The sequence below is a fragment of the Alosa sapidissima genome, chromosome 5, assembly GCF_018492685.1.
Source record: "Alosa sapidissima isolate fAloSap1 chromosome 5, fAloSap1.pri, whole genome shotgun sequence".
NCBI lineage: Eukaryota > Metazoa > Chordata > Actinopteri > Clupeiformes > Clupeidae > Alosa > Alosa sapidissima.
The window spans coordinates 31,506,315-31,526,177 of NC_055961.1; the positions used below are offsets into that span (position 1 = coordinate 31,506,315).

The 19,863-nt window shown below is 46.1% G+C and overlaps 1 protein-coding gene across 1 annotated transcript in view; it reads right to left on the minus strand.

Moving 5' to 3' along the window:
- Window positions 1–2,344: 2,344 nt before the first annotated feature.
- Window positions 2,345–19,863, minus strand: part of LOC121709848 (peripheral-type benzodiazepine receptor-associated protein 1) — an 81,635-nt gene continuing 64,116 nt past the window's right edge. The window contains exons 20-32 of the mRNA XM_042093477.1: window positions 19,684–19,835; window positions 18,732–19,316; window positions 18,047–18,379; window positions 16,595–16,750; window positions 13,240–13,309; window positions 11,417–11,559; window positions 10,315–10,483; window positions 8,754–8,825; window positions 8,069–8,122; window positions 7,277–7,380; window positions 6,911–6,982; window positions 6,248–6,376; window positions 2,345–5,109 (exon numbers count right to left, since the gene is read on the minus strand). Of these exons, the coding sequence (XP_041949411.1) occupies window positions 4,831–5,109; window positions 6,248–6,376; window positions 6,911–6,982; window positions 7,277–7,380; window positions 8,069–8,122; window positions 8,754–8,825; window positions 10,315–10,483; window positions 11,417–11,559; window positions 13,240–13,309; window positions 16,595–16,750; window positions 18,047–18,379; window positions 18,732–19,316; window positions 19,684–19,835 (2,318 nt within the window). The 3' untranslated portion in view covers window positions 2,345–4,830. The remainder of the gene's footprint in view (window positions 5,110–6,247; window positions 6,377–6,910; window positions 6,983–7,276; window positions 7,381–8,068; window positions 8,123–8,753; window positions 8,826–10,314; window positions 10,484–11,416; window positions 11,560–13,239; window positions 13,310–16,594; window positions 16,751–18,046; window positions 18,380–18,731; window positions 19,317–19,683; window positions 19,836–19,863) is intronic.

The following is a 19,863-nucleotide window of genomic DNA, read 5'->3' on the forward strand; positions in this document are numbered from 1 at the left end:
TTGCAGTTTTATTAATTTGTCAGGTACATTGATTTTGCACTTATAGAAGGACCCTCTGACTATAGGACCTCAAGGCCTTACCAGTTACTGCCCTATTCCTTGTCTACTTACCACCTCACTGCTCATTCCATACAGAAGCAATAATGCCTCACACAAGTGCACGTCTGCAGTACTTTTACAGCCGTTGTGTTGCAACTATCCTCAATATTGTACATTGGGAAATGGAGATGCTTGGTCATGTGATCTTGGGGACGGCAAAGCAATACAGGTCAATAAGTTCAGATAGGATGCAATTTGGGTGTGGAGTTAGAGGGAGGACATGTTAATAAGGGAATTTTACGCAGGACATCAGGAGAGTGGATAAATACCTGGGAGAGAAATAATTCAACCTGACAAAAATAATGATAAATCGGAGCATTCATTGTTCTCAGTATCTAAGACAAAAGGTTGCAAATTGAAGGAGAGTTGCTGAAATGGGCCTGCTTGGTCTCAGTGGTTGAACATAGTGAAATAGTATCACAACTGTGCACAGAAACTCTGATCGAAACAATACTCCTCTGGAGTTCTTAGTATTTTTTTTTTTAAACTCCAGCATGTTAATCTATGTGTCTGAGACAAAGAAGTCAGGGGAGTGCATCTGAAAGCGCAAGTGAGAGTACGAGCAGTAAGATGTTGGTGAGAAGAGAGGGGATGAGACTACGACTGTTAGACCTCTTCCTGTGGTGTGGACCACGTGGGGGAAGACGGGGTTAAATAGGAGAACTTCTCCTTCACGGCCCCATTTCTGTTAGAGCCAAGGACAACTGGTGAGACCACAGGACAAGACCATCGCTTTATTTTTTTTATTTTAGTTTTTTTTTTTTTTTTTAAAGAAGAACAAGAGCAACTAATGAATTTGTGACACCTCCGATCAGGTTTGGATGTGTGGTAGGAGTTATGCAGCATCTGTGGCGTATTCTTCATTCATTATTATATATTTTTTAAGAGGTGGTAAATTTTCATTTTGTGAATTTTGTTTAAGTGAATGGACACATATGATAAGATGTTGCATTTTTTTGAACTATGCCAAATCAGCTGGAATTTGAGGCACTTGTTGCATTATGTTGTGGTACTATGGCAAGGTTTAAGGCAGGAACTTGAAGAACCATTTTTACCATTCAAAGAATGAACATTCGTAACAAGAAGTCTTGCAAAAGTGCGACATTTTAGAGTGCTTGGTCACTACTTTAAAGAATTTCATTGAGCAAATCATGTAAAATGTCAGATGTTTTTTTGATCTGTAATCATTTGTCGATGAGGAGAAATAGTTTCTTAATACTTTAATTACTTTTTTACTTTCTTTTAAGAGCTCAGTTGTAAGAAACAGCTTATTCACGCCAAACAAAATGGCTTCCTCACTCATGTACAATGGATCATATCAAAAAGTCTTTTTACATTATTAGCTATTTTCTATTAATTGGCATTATTAAATACTTAACTGAAAATCTTAATCCACTTTTACAATGATTGCACTGTTAAATAACAGCATCTGTTCATACAATATAAGTATTCTCTTAAGTAGGAACATACATTGTATTTATTATTTTCCATTCACTGCCAATGAAATTCTGAATTTTAGGCATGTCATTGATGTGCTATATATTGTTTATAGGTTTGCACATTAATAACATTGTATTAATGAGTTGAAGCAAAGTGTTTAATGACTGACTGGTCTTTGATAGTTTTGGGTGGGGCTGATGTGTTTGCAGTGTGAAGTTTGAATTGCATTATTTACAGAGTGTGTATGGGGTTCAGGAGAGATCTACAGACAAGGCCAGGAAGGAGGACCCTGGCAAGTTCAGTATAGTCATCCATAAAGTAGAAAGCACTACTAAACCCCTGGCCAAAGTGTAGTGTTTCCTACTTTATGGATGAGGGTACTGTTGGCAACGGAGAGTCACGACGGACAAAGGCACACGAAGAAAAAGAGAAAGATCGAGAGAGAGAGAGAGAGAGAAAAGGGGAAGCTGCTTTGTTTCAGAACGCTGCGCACAAGTCACTGTGTTACACATCTTACAGATCCACGTGAACTGTGCACGCAATGTGAAACTCTGCAGGGACTCTTTCTACATGGCTGGATGAAGATATGGTGATGCATGAAAAATGTTTACATTTATTTTGTGCTTGTTTTGGTTTAGTTAGTTATTACATAACTACCTGTGTATGTGGATTTTCTGACGTTGCTGAAATAAATGCATTATGAATCAAATCAGTTGGCAGCATGTTGTCTTCAATGAGGATGAAGTCACGCACACACACACACCATACTACACTACAGGACAAACTCACTGTGCCACACAACCACTGATATTTTATGTGAAAATAGACTTTTATTTTAGAAAAAAGGTCCATATTGAAAGATGAAAACAATCTCTGCACTTTCAAGTTGAGGACTCTCAGGAGTCCAACCACAGATGTTATTTCTCCTCAATCAAAACACTGCTGTATCATGCAAAAAAGACAAATCTGAGAACATTAACAACAAAAAATTGTATTTACAAGCGTCGAAAAAAGAATTGGTAATAAAAACCTCAATGTACAAAAAAATGGAAACAAGCTTTGCTTGGACGGACAAAAGAATAAAGTCTCTCGCTGTATGAAAAAAATATCATACCACAAAGTCAGAGCTGTGACACTGATTGGGACCAAAACACTGTACATTATATACAGACCGGCCTTCTGCAGTTTCAATCTAAACATACTAGGCCTCCTCTGCATGTACTAACACCCTCAAAAATACTACAAAAAAAACACTGCAAAACAAAATGCCTGGTCAATCTATAAATATATAAATAAATCCATAAGGCCAAACATGGGCATAAAAGTCATTATGCATGCAGTCAGTACAAGTACAACAGTGTAAACAACAAATTAAGACTAAACAACGTCTTATAAGGCTAAACATTACAGCTGGTAATCTAGAGTGCTGCTGCGGTCATCTTCTAGTTAAACTGCAGAGCTGGACTGGCGAGGGCTATGGGTAGTGGGCAGACCAGGTCTGTGCGTTCCTGAAGCTTGCAGCAGCATCACTAATGGTTAACACTATTGCCTACAGCGCAGCAAAGGAAGTGCAGGTTGACTAAAGGCCATCGAGGGATATGTTGCGAGTGACTGTACAATTCAGCAAAGTTTTCAGATGACCTCTGACTCTCCCTCTACTCAAAGCTCAACCAAGACTGCGTTGGTAAGGTCCTTGGCAATTTTGACCTCCATTTAGGTTCTATTGCAGGAGTTTCTCAAGTTCAGTCATTTTAACTTTCAGTAACAATAAACATTTTTGAAAATTACTGATAACACCCATGTCTGGCTGATTCTCAGAAGTCAGTCGTGCTTTGACCCACTCCCACTTATTGGCTGGTGTTTGATGGTAGGTGTCTACTTGTCATAGTAACATGCTGAGCACCTAATGATTTGGCAAGAATCGTATCCTGCGGTTCAAACAGCCACAGCTTAACATACAAAGCTGATAAACTACACGTTAAACCTGAGAAGTTCACATGAGCCCTGTAATAATAAAACACACAGAAAAATAAACAACAACAAATAAACAAAACAAAAAAAATCCAAAAAGAACAATTACTGCATACTGTAGTGGTGGTACCAATGAACAAACAGTTTGGCTACACTCACATTTCTTTAGTCCATGGTCCTATAACCATCTGTGTGTTTTTGTCATTCACTGTTTGTATGACAAATGTGTAGCCCCTAGCGTTATTGAATAAGTATGAGTTTGTGTAGAATACTTAAAAATAACTCGATCACTCCTAAAACGGAGGTAAAGCAAAAGAATAAAAGTAACAGATCTTTTCACAAACAAAAAAAGACAGGCTCAAGGCAGACCACTGCAACATCGTCCCACATATACACACTCAGTCTCATAAGTGCAAACTCACATTCACACACACACACATACAAACACACAAGTTTACCGTAGCAAACACAAAAACGCTTGTCCGCACCACAAAAAAAAGAAAAGAAACCACTCAAGTACGAGTTCCGAGACAACATCTGAAAACAGGCAAAGCCAAACTTCTCAAGCTTGCACACGCTCACGCTCACAAGCTTGTTCACATAACTTGCGTGGAGCTTTCACGCTCACGCAACATTCACCAGTCTCCTCTAACACACGTCCATCATTCTGGCCAAGCACACTGTTTTAGGGTTTACATTTTACTGAGAGCATGGGCCATTTTCCTATGGTCCCTTGTGTCAGAAAGAGGAAAAAGCGTGAAAATGTGAGATAAATATTTACTTGTGACAGCGAAGACAGCCATGAGTTTTGTCTTCCTTAGAGCATAAGCTGCATAATGTCATTAGCGTCTAACACCCACAGATGGCTCTGACTGGGTCCGCAGCATATTCACTTTAGGAAAAGGTTAACAGACATTTATGCTGCACTGTGTTTTTGTTATATTCAGACTCTTCAAAATGGACCTACAAAGGATGCGTTTGTAGTGTTAATCTAGTGTTTTAAGCCCATTGCTGCACCTAAACAAATAACTTTCCAGTGTGTACTACTCTTGTTTAATCTAGTGTCTTATAATGGGACACTTTGGAGCCATGCAGGGTGCAGCTGATTCTTAAGGTGATGTTATCCCAAGTATTGTGTTACAGTATGTTATATATTCTTAGGAAACCTCCATCTAGGAGAGCCTACCACAGTGAAACTAGTCTTATAGTATAATACATATTACAATTAAATAAGATTAATTTGAGACTAACCAACATAAAAAAGTGCTTCCTGTATGGGGAGGATAGAAACAAACAAAAAAGCCTTAACAGTCACAGCGCTCACTCCTTCTTGCTTGATCCCAGCTTTTTAAATAGCTTCTTTCCTTTGGAGAAGAAGCCCTTCTTCTTTTTGCCCAAGGGGGAGGACGGGTCAGTGAGCAGGGGGCTGTCGGAGGCTGTGGTCGGGGTAGGGGCACAGCTGGGGCTGGCCTGTGTCTCGGGGAGTGGTCCTAGGGTGGGCTCTGGGTCTGGGTCGGGTTCTGGTTCAGGCAGCCTGGTCCTGTCTGGTTCAATGTCCCCCGCCAGGTCCTGCTGCTCCTGGGGCACGCCCTCCCTCACCTGGGGAAGGGACAGGGGTCAAACGAGAGCATGTGTCCCTATCAGTCAGGAGGTAAAACTAGCCATTCACACAAACTTGTAGTGGAAACACACTATCCTGACAGTGAGTCATCCGATTACTGATGTGAACACAAACTGCAGAAGCTGATCCATGCGGTCTTTGTTATGTTGCTTACCACCAACGACCTAAACCCCCCCGACTGGGTTGTGGTTTAGCAGTTTGAAGAGGGGGATTCCATGAGTGCTGACATTAGCACTAAGATATCTGTGCACTAAATACAGATTTATCTCATCTGTCATTGTATTACTTTCCAATACTTGGAAACATAGATACATACATAGGACCATGAACTATATTCCAATTCATGATCAATAATAAATCATGAACTGATCATTTTAATGAATAGCATGCATCAATTATTGTCAGTACCAGATTAACTAACTTCTCAACTTCATGCTCAAAGTAGTGCCATTGTAGCCTATTAATGAATAAGCATGTCTGTCAACTTCCTGCGTTAAGAATCATAGCAATGTTACTGTTAATGATCAAAGCACTTCCTGATGTGATGTTGCTCAAAAAGGATGTGAGCTATTACTGCCTTTAGCTATTACAGCGAACATGTCTTTGGCCAACTAGTGCAGGTTGGGTGGGGTAGGGCTGGGGTGCTAATTAAACGTCAAGGTGTTCACAAATAATGATGCCTGCAGTTGGTTCAAAAGACAGACAAATTAAGGGCCTGTTATGGTAAGGGCCTGTTTTTAGAGGGCTACAATATTAACGTTGGGATCTTGTTAATGGCAGGAGACTGGGATACAAGGTAAGGCTAGGCTACAAGGTAAGAGGAGGCTATGAGGAGTGGGGGGGTCATTACTCGTCCAGAATAAACACTTACGCTTTACGCTTGTGCACACTTCGCCTGTATCTCTGCATTGGGTCATGCAGGAAGTAAGGGGAGGATGGAAAAAAACAGTATTGTAAAACCAAAAGCATGCAAAACTCAACAAACTCTTCAACAGACATAGAACAAAGGCAATACAGGAAATGACAGTGAACAGTGATGATACAGTAGGTGCTATGTAGCGACAGACTTTTGTAAGAATGCAACATTGTAGGGATGTCGCAGCGTTTTGAGCTCACCGGGTCTCTCCTAGCGTCCATCACTACAAGGTGGTCCATCACTGCAGCCCCACCCAACTCATCTGTGGTCTCAGGGAAGGGCTGGAGGAAGTTGGACGGGACCAGGCCTTTGTGTCCGTTCAGGTCTCCCTGTGGTTTCCCAAACAGACGTCCAGTCAGGTCAACCCTCACACCATACTGCATGTCAACCCTATTCTAGCCATCCATTCAGCTGTGAATCCAATTACACCTGGCAACTGTATCCAAACCACCTCAATCTACCACTATCAGTGCAAATGATCTCAAAGGGTTACTTATTTGCAGGTTTTACATGTTTATGTGTAATTAAAATGTACATGACAGGAAGCCTGGGAGACTAATACTTCAACATGCTCACTATTAACATGACCACTTTTATTGGCTAAACCGCACTGACTAACATCGGTACTATTTCCTGCAGTGATCCACACCGAAATCAACAAATCTATAACCCCAACAGCACAGAAGCCTACACATGCCCTTTTTTCAAGCAAAACCTGCTTGAGGTAGAACTGGTTGTGTGGTTTTCAATCATGACGGGAAAATGACTTGACATTTCCTCATCTGACAAAAACTGAGGTGTAGGTTCTGAAACCGCAGAGAAATGGGAGAAAAACAACACTGTTCCCCTGTACACCCACTCACATAGAAGAAGCCATCGGCATCCATGTCACCAAACACATAGATGATGTCCCCAGCACTGAAGGTCAACTCCGCCTGAGGAGGGGGAGATGAGACACAGAGAGGTCTACACCGAGCAGGGTAATAATGATGAGGCACAGGCATCCTGGTCTCTGTTAAGGTCAAATGACTGATAAACTACAATGTGATGCAATGCTGGATACACTGGAATCTCTACATGTGCACCTAACCCAGGGATAGGGAACCTGCGGCCCTTTGTATATGTAATTGTGTCCTTGATGTCCTGATATGAGAATTACAGATGTAATGAGTGAATGTGACAGGAGGAAGTCACCACCAAGCAAACACATACACTAGTGGAGGCCTCACCTCTATGTCTGTATTGGGAGAGCTTTCTCGTGGATCATAGTCAAAGATGGCCACCATTCTACGTGGTGCTGGGTTGCCAGTGGCAGCTCCTGATTGGCTCCGATCTGTTGAAAGAATTGAAATGACAAGAGTATTTAAGAGCCCTGTCCATGGAGGCACAAGTAACATGAATAGCAAAAGTGTTTCCCATATCCACCTCCCAACCCTCAGCTTGTGTTTAAACCACTATAAATATGCCATAAAAACTGAGCGCAAAATGATATAAAAAAAGTACCATACTCTGAACATGGTTTGCCCATTGCAACATACATGTATATACATGCAAATATACAAATATCAGTTTAGTCACACATAGAGAAGTGAGAGTGTAAACATGCAGGGATCTGAAAAAAAGGCCAAACAGAAAGTTAACGGTTAACAAACGCATGCGTTTTACTGGGTTAATGAGATGAGAATTCACTTGAATGGATCTTCACTCAGCAGATGGTTCCTAAGAAAGAAATGACCTGCAGGTGAACATGGACCACACAGTGTAAACGAGGTTAGAGTTCTCTGTGGACAAACATGCTGCATGCCACACACACACACACACACACACACACACACACACACACACACACACACATACACGGTCCTGACACATGCTGTTAACAGTTAACACTCAGAAGAGAACCCCATCCCCACCAACCCCACACTCCACCCATGCCCATGCTGAAGACCAGGCAGGATACAGATGGGGCCATGGAGACAAACAGAGGGGTGGTGGGTTGAAGGGGGGGAGGGTGGCCAAACCTTGACTGGACGAGTCAACCACAGAGCTGTCATCCCACACTCCGGCCGATTCCACTGGACAGGAGAGACAAGCATGTTAGCCCTCAGCCCCGGGGTCTCAGCACTAGGAGCTCAAAGAGCTTCACTGCAGCCGAGCACTCCCAGGCCAGGTACAGACACATACACAAACACATAGATAGACACATACACTACAGGACACAGCCAATCACGGGAGGGGTTAGGGACTCACCAACCAATCACACAGAAACAAAGGACAGAACAGGGACAGGATGGAGGTCAAAGGGGAAGACTGTATGGCAAACGTCATCTGCGCCATCACAAGTGTTTATCAATGTTTATAGCTCTGATGGGGAAGGCTGAATGGGAAATAATATGAGTAGCATGATCTCCAGCATGCACAAATATTACCAATGTCGTATGCCAGTGAAATGGAGGGAGTGCAGGCCATGATTTATCTGGCCCTATGCCATATTGCAATATACCACTGGGCAATATGTTAAAGCTAAGTGACATGATGATTATGTAACAAGGAGATCTTGCAAAAGCAGAGCACATCAAAAATAAAACTCAAAAGAAGGTTGCAACAAAGCGAGAGCAGAGGCAGGCGAGAGAGAGGGAGTGAGAGAGAAAGAAAGAAAGAAAGAAAGAAAAAAAGGAGAGAGACACGGCGAGCATCGAGACACACCTTTCTTGGATCGTCTAGGTTTCGGCGGTGGAACAGGGCGGCGTGGAAGCTGTGCGTGTGAGCGAGTGGTGCCTTATGGAGGGATGGGGGTTTTTTGGGGGGGGTTGTTGTTTTGGGGGAAGACACATCGTAAACAGAAAATAAGCAACGCAAAAAAGCAGACCAGGACAGCAGACTTGAATGAATAGCACAGAGAACAAAATGCAAAAAAAAAAAAAACCCCAAAACAACAAGAAAAGAAAAGAGAAAAAGAGAAAAAGAGAGCAAGAAAGAGGAGCCCAACCAGCAGCGGAAGAGGCAGAGAGACAGAGTGAAAAGGAGAGGTGGTTAAACACTGCAGAGCCAAGAGCCTTCTGAAAAGGAAGAAACAGGACACGGGCTAGTGTGTGCCGTCCGCTCGGCCGCTGGGTCAGGACGCCTAGCAGGCCAGGGCCTCCCTGCAAAGCCACAGTTTGTCAGCAAAAACCACAGGCACAAGGGGTGGCAATTCTCACTCAAAGAGAAGGCATTTCAGGCAGTTGATTTGCAAAATGTTAATCCCAACGGGCTGAAAGGGGTGACGACCCTCATGGTGCCAAATGATTTTAACCCACTGCTTTGAGTCTCTGCCAAATAGCCATTTCTAACCGCTAAACGTATTCAGCTGGTTACACTCTACATACATATTGCACATTTCCCCCATGCATTCCATGAAGAGGCCACATGACATAAAGGGCAAGAATCATCTATCTTTCTATATTAGATTAGATTAGATTAGATTAGATAGTCTTTATTGTCATTGCCACTTTTTACAAAGGTGCAACGAGATTGAAAGTGCTGTCAACTCATGAGGTATACATATTTAAATTTACCATATTTAAATAAGGCATGGCAACATGACATACTCTCTAAAGAATACTCTCTATACTCTCAGCGGCTGGTTGACTTCAGAACTGTGGAGGAAATGGAGTAGCTTGAGACAGATGTTGACAGTTGTGCAACTGCAAACATCTGCCGGAACATTACAGCTGCACATCTACACAAAACAATCACTTACAGATTACAAAAGTTGACATTAGAGAAAATGTCCTAATACTTAAAATCTTGTAATGGTTTCATTCCTACTCGCTGTCTGATGCACATGTTTGACAATGCAGATGACAGTTGGAAGAAATTGAATGTGAGGAATGGACAACAGCAGCACATACATTGAACAAAAGCCATCGCATGATCTTCAGAACAACCAATAGTGATGTCCAGAGCAAATGGTGGAAACATTACACAAATCAATGCACAGATGGCAATGCCATTTAACACAGCCAACATCAATGAGATCAACACGACATGAAACAGTACAAGCATGCTGGTGTGTTATTCCTTTAACAGCTGCTCCTACACCATATACCACTGAGTATTATTCTCAGAAGAATTAGGAACAGTTGATCTGGAATCAGCTATTAGGAGTGGGGGGAGATGGCCAATGGCTTGTAGCTTGTAGGAGAGCTTTTCTCTTAATGGAGGCTAATACTGATTGGAAAAGGAAAGGGTCGGGCTTAAGGGGATGATTGACAACTCGGCCTACCTATCTTATCCATTGATGCCTCGGTGGTGAGGAAGCCCTGGGCCAGCAGCTGGTCGCGTGTCTCCATGTCGTCCACCTGGATCTCGGATACCATGTTGCACGGAACGTAGCCCATCCGACCATTACACTCGCCGCGGAAGAAGCCATCCACATCTTTGTCCCCATACACCTATGACAGGACAGAGTTTTGTGTGTGTGTAGGGGAGTGTTGTTACTATCGTAACACCCCCAATTATCACCACTTTTGTTCAGAAATTCTAAAACAACGATGTTTTTTAACACTTCAAAATAACATTTACTAAATGAACCTTACATTTTTCAGTAGCCATAGTTGTGTAGATTTGAACAAAATCTGGTTTGGTTCTTAACGGGAGCATTTACTGCCTGAAATATCTGATTTTGTTTACCACGCTCGGAGTTATAGTGCTGGCCTGATGGGTCGCCTATTTACACCGTTTCAACGGCACATGGACGGTTAGACCGAGAATTCTCGTCGTGAAATTAAAATTCCACTGGAGCTCCAAGCGGTTGTGTACACGCAGCCTTACAACACTGTTTACAGCTCCTCGAGTCACGGTAAAATGTCATTTTTGGTACATAGCTAATTTAGATACACCAATGTTGTGGGTGGTTGCGTTTCTATAGGAGTCCGCTGTCTTGGTTTGTAAAGAAATGGATATTAAGTGACACATACACGCAAGACGGTGGAAATACGGGACCGGTGGAAATAGGGGGAGTTACGATACATGAGAAAGCATCCTGTCATTACAGCAATTACACAAAAATAATTTCATTACCCTTCATATACTGTATACTAATTGAAGACGTTTTGTATGAAATCAAACCTAGTGTATACTAATATATAAATGCGCTTATACCTCACAATATATACAATAATTGGCAACTGCGCATGGACAACGGGGCTTATGAATTTTAATCAAGTGCTTTTAACTAGCACAAATGCATGATCCCCTGAAAGAGAACTATACTAGGTATGTGAAGTAGGAATAAACGTTTTCATGATATTTTGCACTATGGACGTATCCCCCCTTTGGGTCAGTGGAGGTCAGGTGGTGTTGGTGTGCCAGTGTTTGGCCAGTACCTTGATGATCTGTCCCTCTCGGAAGGGAAGCTCCTCCTCTACCGCGTCAGGATTAGGTGACATGCTGACAGGGTCGTACGGGAAGAGGGCCACGAAAACCCTCACTGTGTTCTCCCCGATCTGCCTCCCTGCCTCTTCAACCTCTGAATGAACACACACACACACGCACGTACACACACACACACACACACACACACACACACACACACACACACACACACTCGGTGTCAGTGTTCACGTGTCGGCTGACGACCACTTCCCCCGCCCCTTGCCACCCCCGTGCGCTTGCAATGGCGCAGCCCAGGCGTGTCCCTAAGAGAGGTAATCATGCTAAACCCCCTGAGCCTAAGCCAATGTGAGCCGCTTGAGGAACGTGCGCTCATGATCCTGAGGGGGGGGAGAGCGAGAGGAAGCGAGAGAGAGAGAGAGAGAGAGAGAGAGAGAGAGAGAGAGAGAGAGAGAGAGAGAGAGAGAGAGAGAGAGAGAGAGAGAGAGAGGAAGAGATCGATCCACCAACATATTCATCACATGCTCGCATCTTAAGACACCTTCTACATCTGCAAGGTATACATCAGTAATATCTCTGATGTTTGAGAAACTTCTCTGTAATGATCCCACAGAGGTAGTAATACAACATGACACTACATGACACTACATGTCCGGTTAATGGCTCATGCATGAGCGACCAGAGAAGGGAGGGGACTGCGGGGCGAAGCGAAGCGGGCTGATTACAGGCCTGATTACTCTTGACCCTTTGACTAATGGACATCGGCCCAAAAGATGACGGACATCAGACATGCCCTCGGTCTGTATGTGCGTAGGGGAAGCGCTGGATTGGGCATAGGGGCCTCACTGGTGTTGCTTGATAGGAAGTGATGAGGGCAGGTAATGGAGCTCCATTGAAATGTACAACAGCGGCAATTAGTGTCTCTGCTTGACTTTGGCTTTCCCAATGAGACACCTTCTATCTCATTAGGCAGGATCAGTCCATCTGCACTGGGCCAACAGTCAAGGATGGAGGGACAGAACAAACTACGCCATGCTGGTGTGTGTGTGTGTGTGTGTGTGTGTGTGTGTGTGTGTGTGTGTGTGTGTGTGTGTGTGTGTGTGTGTGTGTGTGTGTGTGTATACATTGCTACTCTCCTAGCTTTCCTGCATACAGATATAGGTGGCGTTGTAGTGTAGTGCAGTGTAGTGTAGTGTTTGAGAGAGCATGGACACCAAGAGAAGAGGAGAGTTGGCCGGTGCAGTGGCTTGGTTTGGCTGGCGGCTAATCTGGGTTACTATTTTCATGGTTGCCACTTCCTCCTGTCTCATGACAAGCCAGTTTGGGTTAAGCCTGTTCTTAGCTTTGAGCTCTGCAGCCACCCCAGCTGAGCATCCCTCCCCCTTCACCTGACCCTTCCCCCACTCACTCGCTCTCTCTCTCTCTCTCGCTCTTACTATCTCTTTCTCTCCCTCTCTTTCCCTCTCTCTCTCTCTCTCGCTCTTACTATCTCTCTCTCTCTCTCGCTCTCCCCCTCTCTCTCACGCCCTCTGTGGTGAGTGATAATCTGACAACGGCATTCTGGACTGGAGGAGCACTGCCAAGACTCAGACAGTAACACCTCCATAGATCTCATACCCAGGACATTACAGTATGAGTGTGAGTGAGTGAGACAGAGAGAGAGGAGGCGGCAGAGAGAGGGAGAGAGAGAGAGAGAGAGAGAGAGAGAGAGAGAGAGGAGGATGCAGAGAAAGAGAGAAGGAGGGAGATTGGTAGAGAGAGAGAGATGGACAAGAGCATGGGGGGAGGACAGTAGAAGTGCCATGTACAGACTGACCTTTCATCTGCCTGGCTTCAGAGCGGGACAGCGGGGGCTCTGCCAATGACTGGTCTCTGCCTGTGGCATCCTGGAGGTACAAGGGTCAGGGTTAGGCAAACCGCACAAACCGCTCAAACACTCAGCCCCCCCCCCCCCACACACACAGACACTAATCTGCAGTAAATAACCTCATTCACTCACACACACACTAATCTGCAGTAAATAACCTCACACACACAGTTTTAAAAGGACAGTTGGAGTTGTTTTCAGAGACTGAAGAGATACGCTACAACTAAAAGCCTTTTGCTAACCTTTCAATGGCTCTTTCAATCTATTAACCGAATCTAACAAACCTAAAACAATACATGATTAACACAAAATGAGTCCATAGCTAGTTCTGCGAACTACTTCAAGACCATGTCTTTCAGATAATCTCAAAACAACCAACTTTCTCCAATTAAATCACTGGGCCAAAAGCACCACAGAAGGAAGAGTGAGGAAATGAAGCAGAGGTCCACAGCTACTCATGGAGAGGAAGGGAGCTGGACACCACATGGACGAGCTACGGCCTGAGCAAAAACACAGGGACTCCCAGCTGCTAAAGCTGGACACAACAGCCAGAGGTGGGAAGGAGGAAAGCGGTCAGAGACAAGACACACACTTAGCCGGTCGGTGGTCGGGGCTATGGAGGACGTGGGACCAGAGACCAGGCGCCTACATGGGGAGGGGGAAGGGCAGCCGGACACATCCAAAGACAGCCACAGCGGGATGGACATGGACTGGCTGAAAGCCTTTTGCATGTGCCCTTTGAGAGATATGAACTGGCGCACACTTTGGGCACTGTGGGTCATGCCTATTGAGCTCCCTAGTGAGGAGGCTGCAGGTTTTGTGGAGACAGACAAGAGGTGAGACTGTTTGATCTTACTCTTTTCACCAAGATGGCCCTTAGAGAGTGGAGATGTGGCCAACTAACTGCAGTGCTCACATACTTCTAGATCCTAGGCTACAACTAAGAACTAGGAAAAAGAAAAGGATGGCTGCACAGATACACACTCAATAGGACGCAAAAGGTTCCAGCCCTTTTTCCTGAGCTGAGCTGGGGGGTACTGTGGGGGGTCAAGGGGCATAACTCTGGGGATCCATGGAGGGGGGTGGGGGGTCAAGCTTGTTAACACACCCATGTGTGATGCCCAGGGGCCGGGAGAGCCATCTTCCCAGGATTGGCTCTCCGGGGGGCTGGTACGGGCCGATGGCAGTCGTGGTGTCCGCCTTCCACCCACCACTCCGAGCTCATCTGGTCTACCACCACCTCGCCGGGGTCAAAGGGCGGCGCCACCGTCTCATCGTCGTTGTCCGTGCCGTACTCAACGTCGATCTCCGGGCGGGTGCCCGTGGGCGACTTCACCCGGTGCACCGTACGACTCAGCAGGTACGCCCCGTCGGACGCACCCGGGGGAGGGCCGGCGGCCACCGCCGCGGTCTCGGCCACGTGCGAGGTCATCTGGTTGCGGATCATGGCCTCCCTGCGGAGCCGGTCCCCTCCTCCTCCTCCTCCTCCTCCTCCTCCTCCGCTGTGGTGCGCCGACCGCTGGGTGGGAGCCGGAGCAGCCGCTGCGACCGTCGCCCGGCGTGACCAGATCTTGCGGCTGTCGGGCCCGTCGTACAGGCTGCTGTCTGACTCGGCGTACTCCTCCTCTTCGGGGTAGCTGACGGTGGCCAACTGGTCGGCGTAGTGCACGTGGAGCTGCGAGCGACGGCCCTGATGGCTGGTCGCCCGCAGGCTGGACTGAAGTGGCTGGGGCTGGGGCTGGGGCTGGGCACGGGACCGAGTACGGACGTGGCGGGCACTTTGGGCATGGTGGGCTCTTCGCGGGTGCGGGGTGGGCGCAGAGCGGCGTGCGGGTGACCGTCGCATGGGCTCTGCCTCGTCGTCCATGGTGTTGTCCTCCTCCTCGGTGAGCTCAGGGATGCTGAAGAGGTGCTTGCTGTGGTAGACCTGCGGCGGGAGCTTTATGATGCGCTCCAGGACCTCCTCATCGCTGTCCCACACCTCGGGCTGTGTGTGTGTGTGTGTGTGTGTGTGTGTGTGTGTGTGTGTGTGTTGTGTGTGTGTGGGTGGGGGGGGGTGAGAAGTTATTGTTTGTGGTGAAAAAAGTGGTGGTGAAGGTGTGGCATCCCCACCGAAGATTCAACACATCAAAACCCAAGAGTGGGCAAGAAGGCGTGCAAGAGTACAGAGAAAGAGAACAAAGAGAAAATTAAAACTGCAAGACTCGAAGAGAACAAATAAGAGGAAAACAAAGTAGGCGAGAAAGAGTCAGAGCAGTATTGCTGTCTGAGTATGCATATGTGTGTGTGTGTGTATGTGTGTGTGTGTTTGTGTGTGTGCGGTATCAGTGGTGCGTGGTAGCCGGGTACATTCACAAGCGGCCTTCAGTATCTTCATTATTTTACTGAGCTAATTGTCATTAGGTCTTGTGCCAACATTGTTAATTTACCATGACCTAGCCAGACAAGCTGTTCCTGTGGTCAGTGTGCATAAAGCTATCTATTGCTTGAGGCATGGTAATTGCACTTGAAGCAGAGACTTTCTAATAAGGAGACACAGCTCTCAAAAAATCCTCCCTCACGAAAAACCTGGATTTTGTTGACCTACTATATAAGCAGTGGTACAATATACTGACCAAAGATTTCAGAGCAGCTACATAGCCATGTTTCAGAGCAGCCATGTAGCGTTGAAGAATATTTTACTTTTTTAGAGCAGGAGATGAATAAACAAAGTTGGGCTAACTACAACTACTCAAGCAAGTAGTAAAGCCAGGGTTCCCACTCGAGTCAAAAGTAAAATTTCATGACTTTTCCCTGACAAAAAACCTGAATTTCCATGACTATATAATGAATAGTACAATATACCGATCAATGATTTCAGTGGACCCGCATAGCGGTCAAGAATCTTTTTTAGAGCGGGAGATGAATAACTAGGCATTGAATAAACACAGTTGGGCTGTTTTTGTGGCTGTCATACTAAATGGCTTCGCAAGAAGTGCTAAGAACATAACCAGCACCGCTGTCATCTTCTTTAACAACCTCTCCAAATACTTCCCTCACTTTGCTTTTATTAGATGTCTCTCTACCGCCTCCATCTCCCTTCTCCCATCACACATGTAGTCTATGTGGCAAGCTCATGCTGCATCTTAGCTACGATAGAACTCATTTGGCCAATGACGTCTTCGAAAAATAATTATGAGTTGAACTGACCCACCCACATATGATCCGAATATCATTACAAATATTTTTTTCTGACTGTGGACACCCGCTCAATTCGGATCAAACCATGCATCACTGGTGTGTGTGTGTGTGTGAGACTGCTTACCCTGCCAGCTATGCTGTAGCCCCTGCCCTGCACGTCTGCGATGGACTCTGAGTACAGGTCCTCCTCCTCCTCCTCCAGGATGTCGGACAGGTCAGAGCCTCGGCTGTTCTCTAGCTGGTAGTCAATGGTTGGTTCCACCAGACCGCCACCGTAACCCTGGAAACAAATAACAATGCATGCCTATGTAAACAAATGCCATATGGAAATTCACTCACCTCCAAAAAACACAACATCACTGTATGAATGGAGAGGAGAGTTTCTGTATCAATATAATAGTCTGGTTCCCAAACTATTCCCAGTCGTGTATCTCTGGGACACTCTACATCCCTACCCCCAGCACCATGGACAGCTCAGAATAATAGTCATTCTAAGGTGAGGTGATCAGACTCTCCGCTTAGTATTTCTCATTTTATCCAATGTGACTATAATATTACTAGGGCCAGTCTCCCCAGAACAACTTGGGGTGTTCAACACTTCAACACAAGAGTACAACAGCTGTTGTACTGGCAGCTGTTGCTAACCCAGCTATTTAGCCACTACTAACGCTACTAATGCTACCACCGCACTTTTCCCCTCACTCTTAACATAAAGTAATTAATGAATTGTTGATTGGCAGGATTAAGTTCAGCCACCATTTGAGAAATACTTTTTTTTTGTAGTGACATGGCAGTTAGCCTGTTTGGGAAGGTAAATCACAGATTTATTTTGTGTACTCCAAGATCGATTTGAATATCCCCAAGAATATGTGTACCCCCCCTTTGACAACTGAACAAAACTATGATACATGACAGTGGGGACTACAAAGGACCGAATGCAGCCATTCAGTCTGGTAGCCTAATAAACATAAAGCATATGAAAACAATAGGTGCAGACGTCTCTCTGATGAACATCCTGACACTATTGCTTACTACAGCCTACTAAATCAGCACCAATGAGAAGCAACCAAACCATCTGCTGTCTGTGAATCTCATACCATAATGGAAGTTGGTTCAAACTTTAAACAAAGTTTAAATGGCCATCTACTTGTTAGACGCGTCGGTGGAAATGGCAACAACAGATGTAGAAACACATTTTTTAACTTCTACTTTTCATCATTACAACATCACTGCCTACACTTTCAGTTTGATAGATTCACAAATAGAGCACATCATCTCAACAACAAACAGTAAAACAGACGGTATATTATTCCCAGAACTGACGACAATGCTGGCCAAATGGAACAAACAACAGAAAGAGAAAAAGCCCCTGTCTTCTGAAACTCAGCCATGCGGAATAGAACCTACAGCTGGCAACGGGCTTGCATCAAGTCAAAAAGATAAACACTTATCAGCCATACAGACAAACATAAGTGAACATATATGAAAACATCACCCTACAAACACTGCTAAAGGCTGCTTGACTTGAGTAAGGCTTCTTGACTTTAGTAAGGCTGCTTGAAAACAGGAGCCTGACCTGGTGTCTTGCGGCAGGCCTCCCGTGGCCCAGGAACTCCTCGATGGACACCAGCCGCGTGTTCTCCAGGTCCTCCTCAGTCTCCGACTCGAACGGGGACGGGTTGGGCGGCCGCATGGGGTGCGTCTCCGGGGGGTTGAGGGAGTCCGTGTCCGGCGCCTGCATTCGAGGCATGGGCACGTGGTAGGGCTCGTGCTGGTGGAGCTTGGCACTGGGGTCCTCCAGGTAGTCGGAGATGGAGACTACGGGGCGGGGGGACGCGGGAGCAGGGCTCTCTGTCTCTCGGTGGGGCTCCAGCGCTGCGGAGATGCTGCCAGGTAAGGCCGCACTCACCTGCTGAGAGGAGCGGAGGGAATGACTAAAAAAAAATGGCATCCGACACATCTACATGAAGGAACCCGTCCAAACTTAACTGATACCCACTGTAGACCTGGGGGATATTTCAAGTACGTGGTTTAGTGACAAAGCTGGGTTAGTTAACCCAGAGTCATTTGTCTTTGTTTCTTTTCCTGACTGAATTAACTAATCAGAACATGCCTGTGTGTAGGTGAGGGATGAGAATCTGCAGAGAGTAAGAGTCTCTACTGACTAACCACAAGAGTCTAAATCTCTGTTATCATTCATGCTACTGCAAAGCTTGTTGATGTGAACAATTTCTGGGTACTGAAGTTTGTCTGTCACTTACCGGTACGTAGACTGCTGGGTTGTTCATGGCAGACGGTGGTAACGCTGGAGGATGCTGCTGATGCCGCTGCTGATGTTGCTGCTGCTGATGATGCTGTTGCTGCTGCTGCTGCTGATGATGCTGTTGCTGCTGCTGCTGCTGCATGGCCAATGACATGGGGGCAACAGACATGTGAGGGTTTGCCCAGGCCTCCATGTAGGAGCCGACGGGCAGGGGGGCATTCGCGGTGATGGCTTTGGAAGAGTTGGCATAGGCCCCCCCGCCGGGGACCAATGTGTGTGCGTCTGGCGGCAAGCTGTAGGGCAGCGCTGGCATTTTGGCAGGCGAGTTGGTGAGGCAGGGCGACACGGCGGGCGAGGTGGGCACAGCGGTGGCGGCTGCCAGGACTGGCACAGGTAGACTTGGGGGCACAGGGCCTGCCATGATGGCAGCGAGTTTGGCCTGGACGTTGACGGGCACAGAGTCGGAGGACTCGCCGTGCGGGGACATGGTGCGCACGGTGAGCTCCTGAGCCGCCTTCACCGCCTGGATCTGAGACGGGCCCAGCAGGGCACTGCCCGCCGTGGGGGACGACACCTCCAACACCTGCAGGACAACACACACACACACACACACAATTAATTACATACAGTGCAATCATAGCGCAATCATTGGCAGAACATCATTCAAACTAAATCACTTTTGACTCATTAAACTTTCTACAGCAGCTGCAATTCACTGCCTGCTATTCCACTGGCTAATAAACATCCTGTATGCACCTTTGCAAGTAACAGCAATGCAACACAATGCATATGCAAGTCTGTCAAGTCTGCACTATTTACAAGGCTCCCAGCAAAGCCAGATGACAAGGGAGAGACAAAGATCCAGGGCAACCCTGGGATTTCCAGAAACACACCAAAGTGGTATGGGAGGGAGAGAGAGAGAGAGACATGGAGGGAGTAGTGGTCCAAACCTTCTTCTTGTCTGCGTAGATGGTGTAGCCTGTGACGGAGACCCCATTGGAGGTTCCAGCAGCATCGATGGTGACCGGCAGCCAGCTGACGTTGGCGATCCCCGGAGAAGGCCCCTGCTCCAGCTGCACGTCCAGAGGGGCATCAGGGGGCCCTGGGGGTCAGCAGAGAGAGAGAGAGAG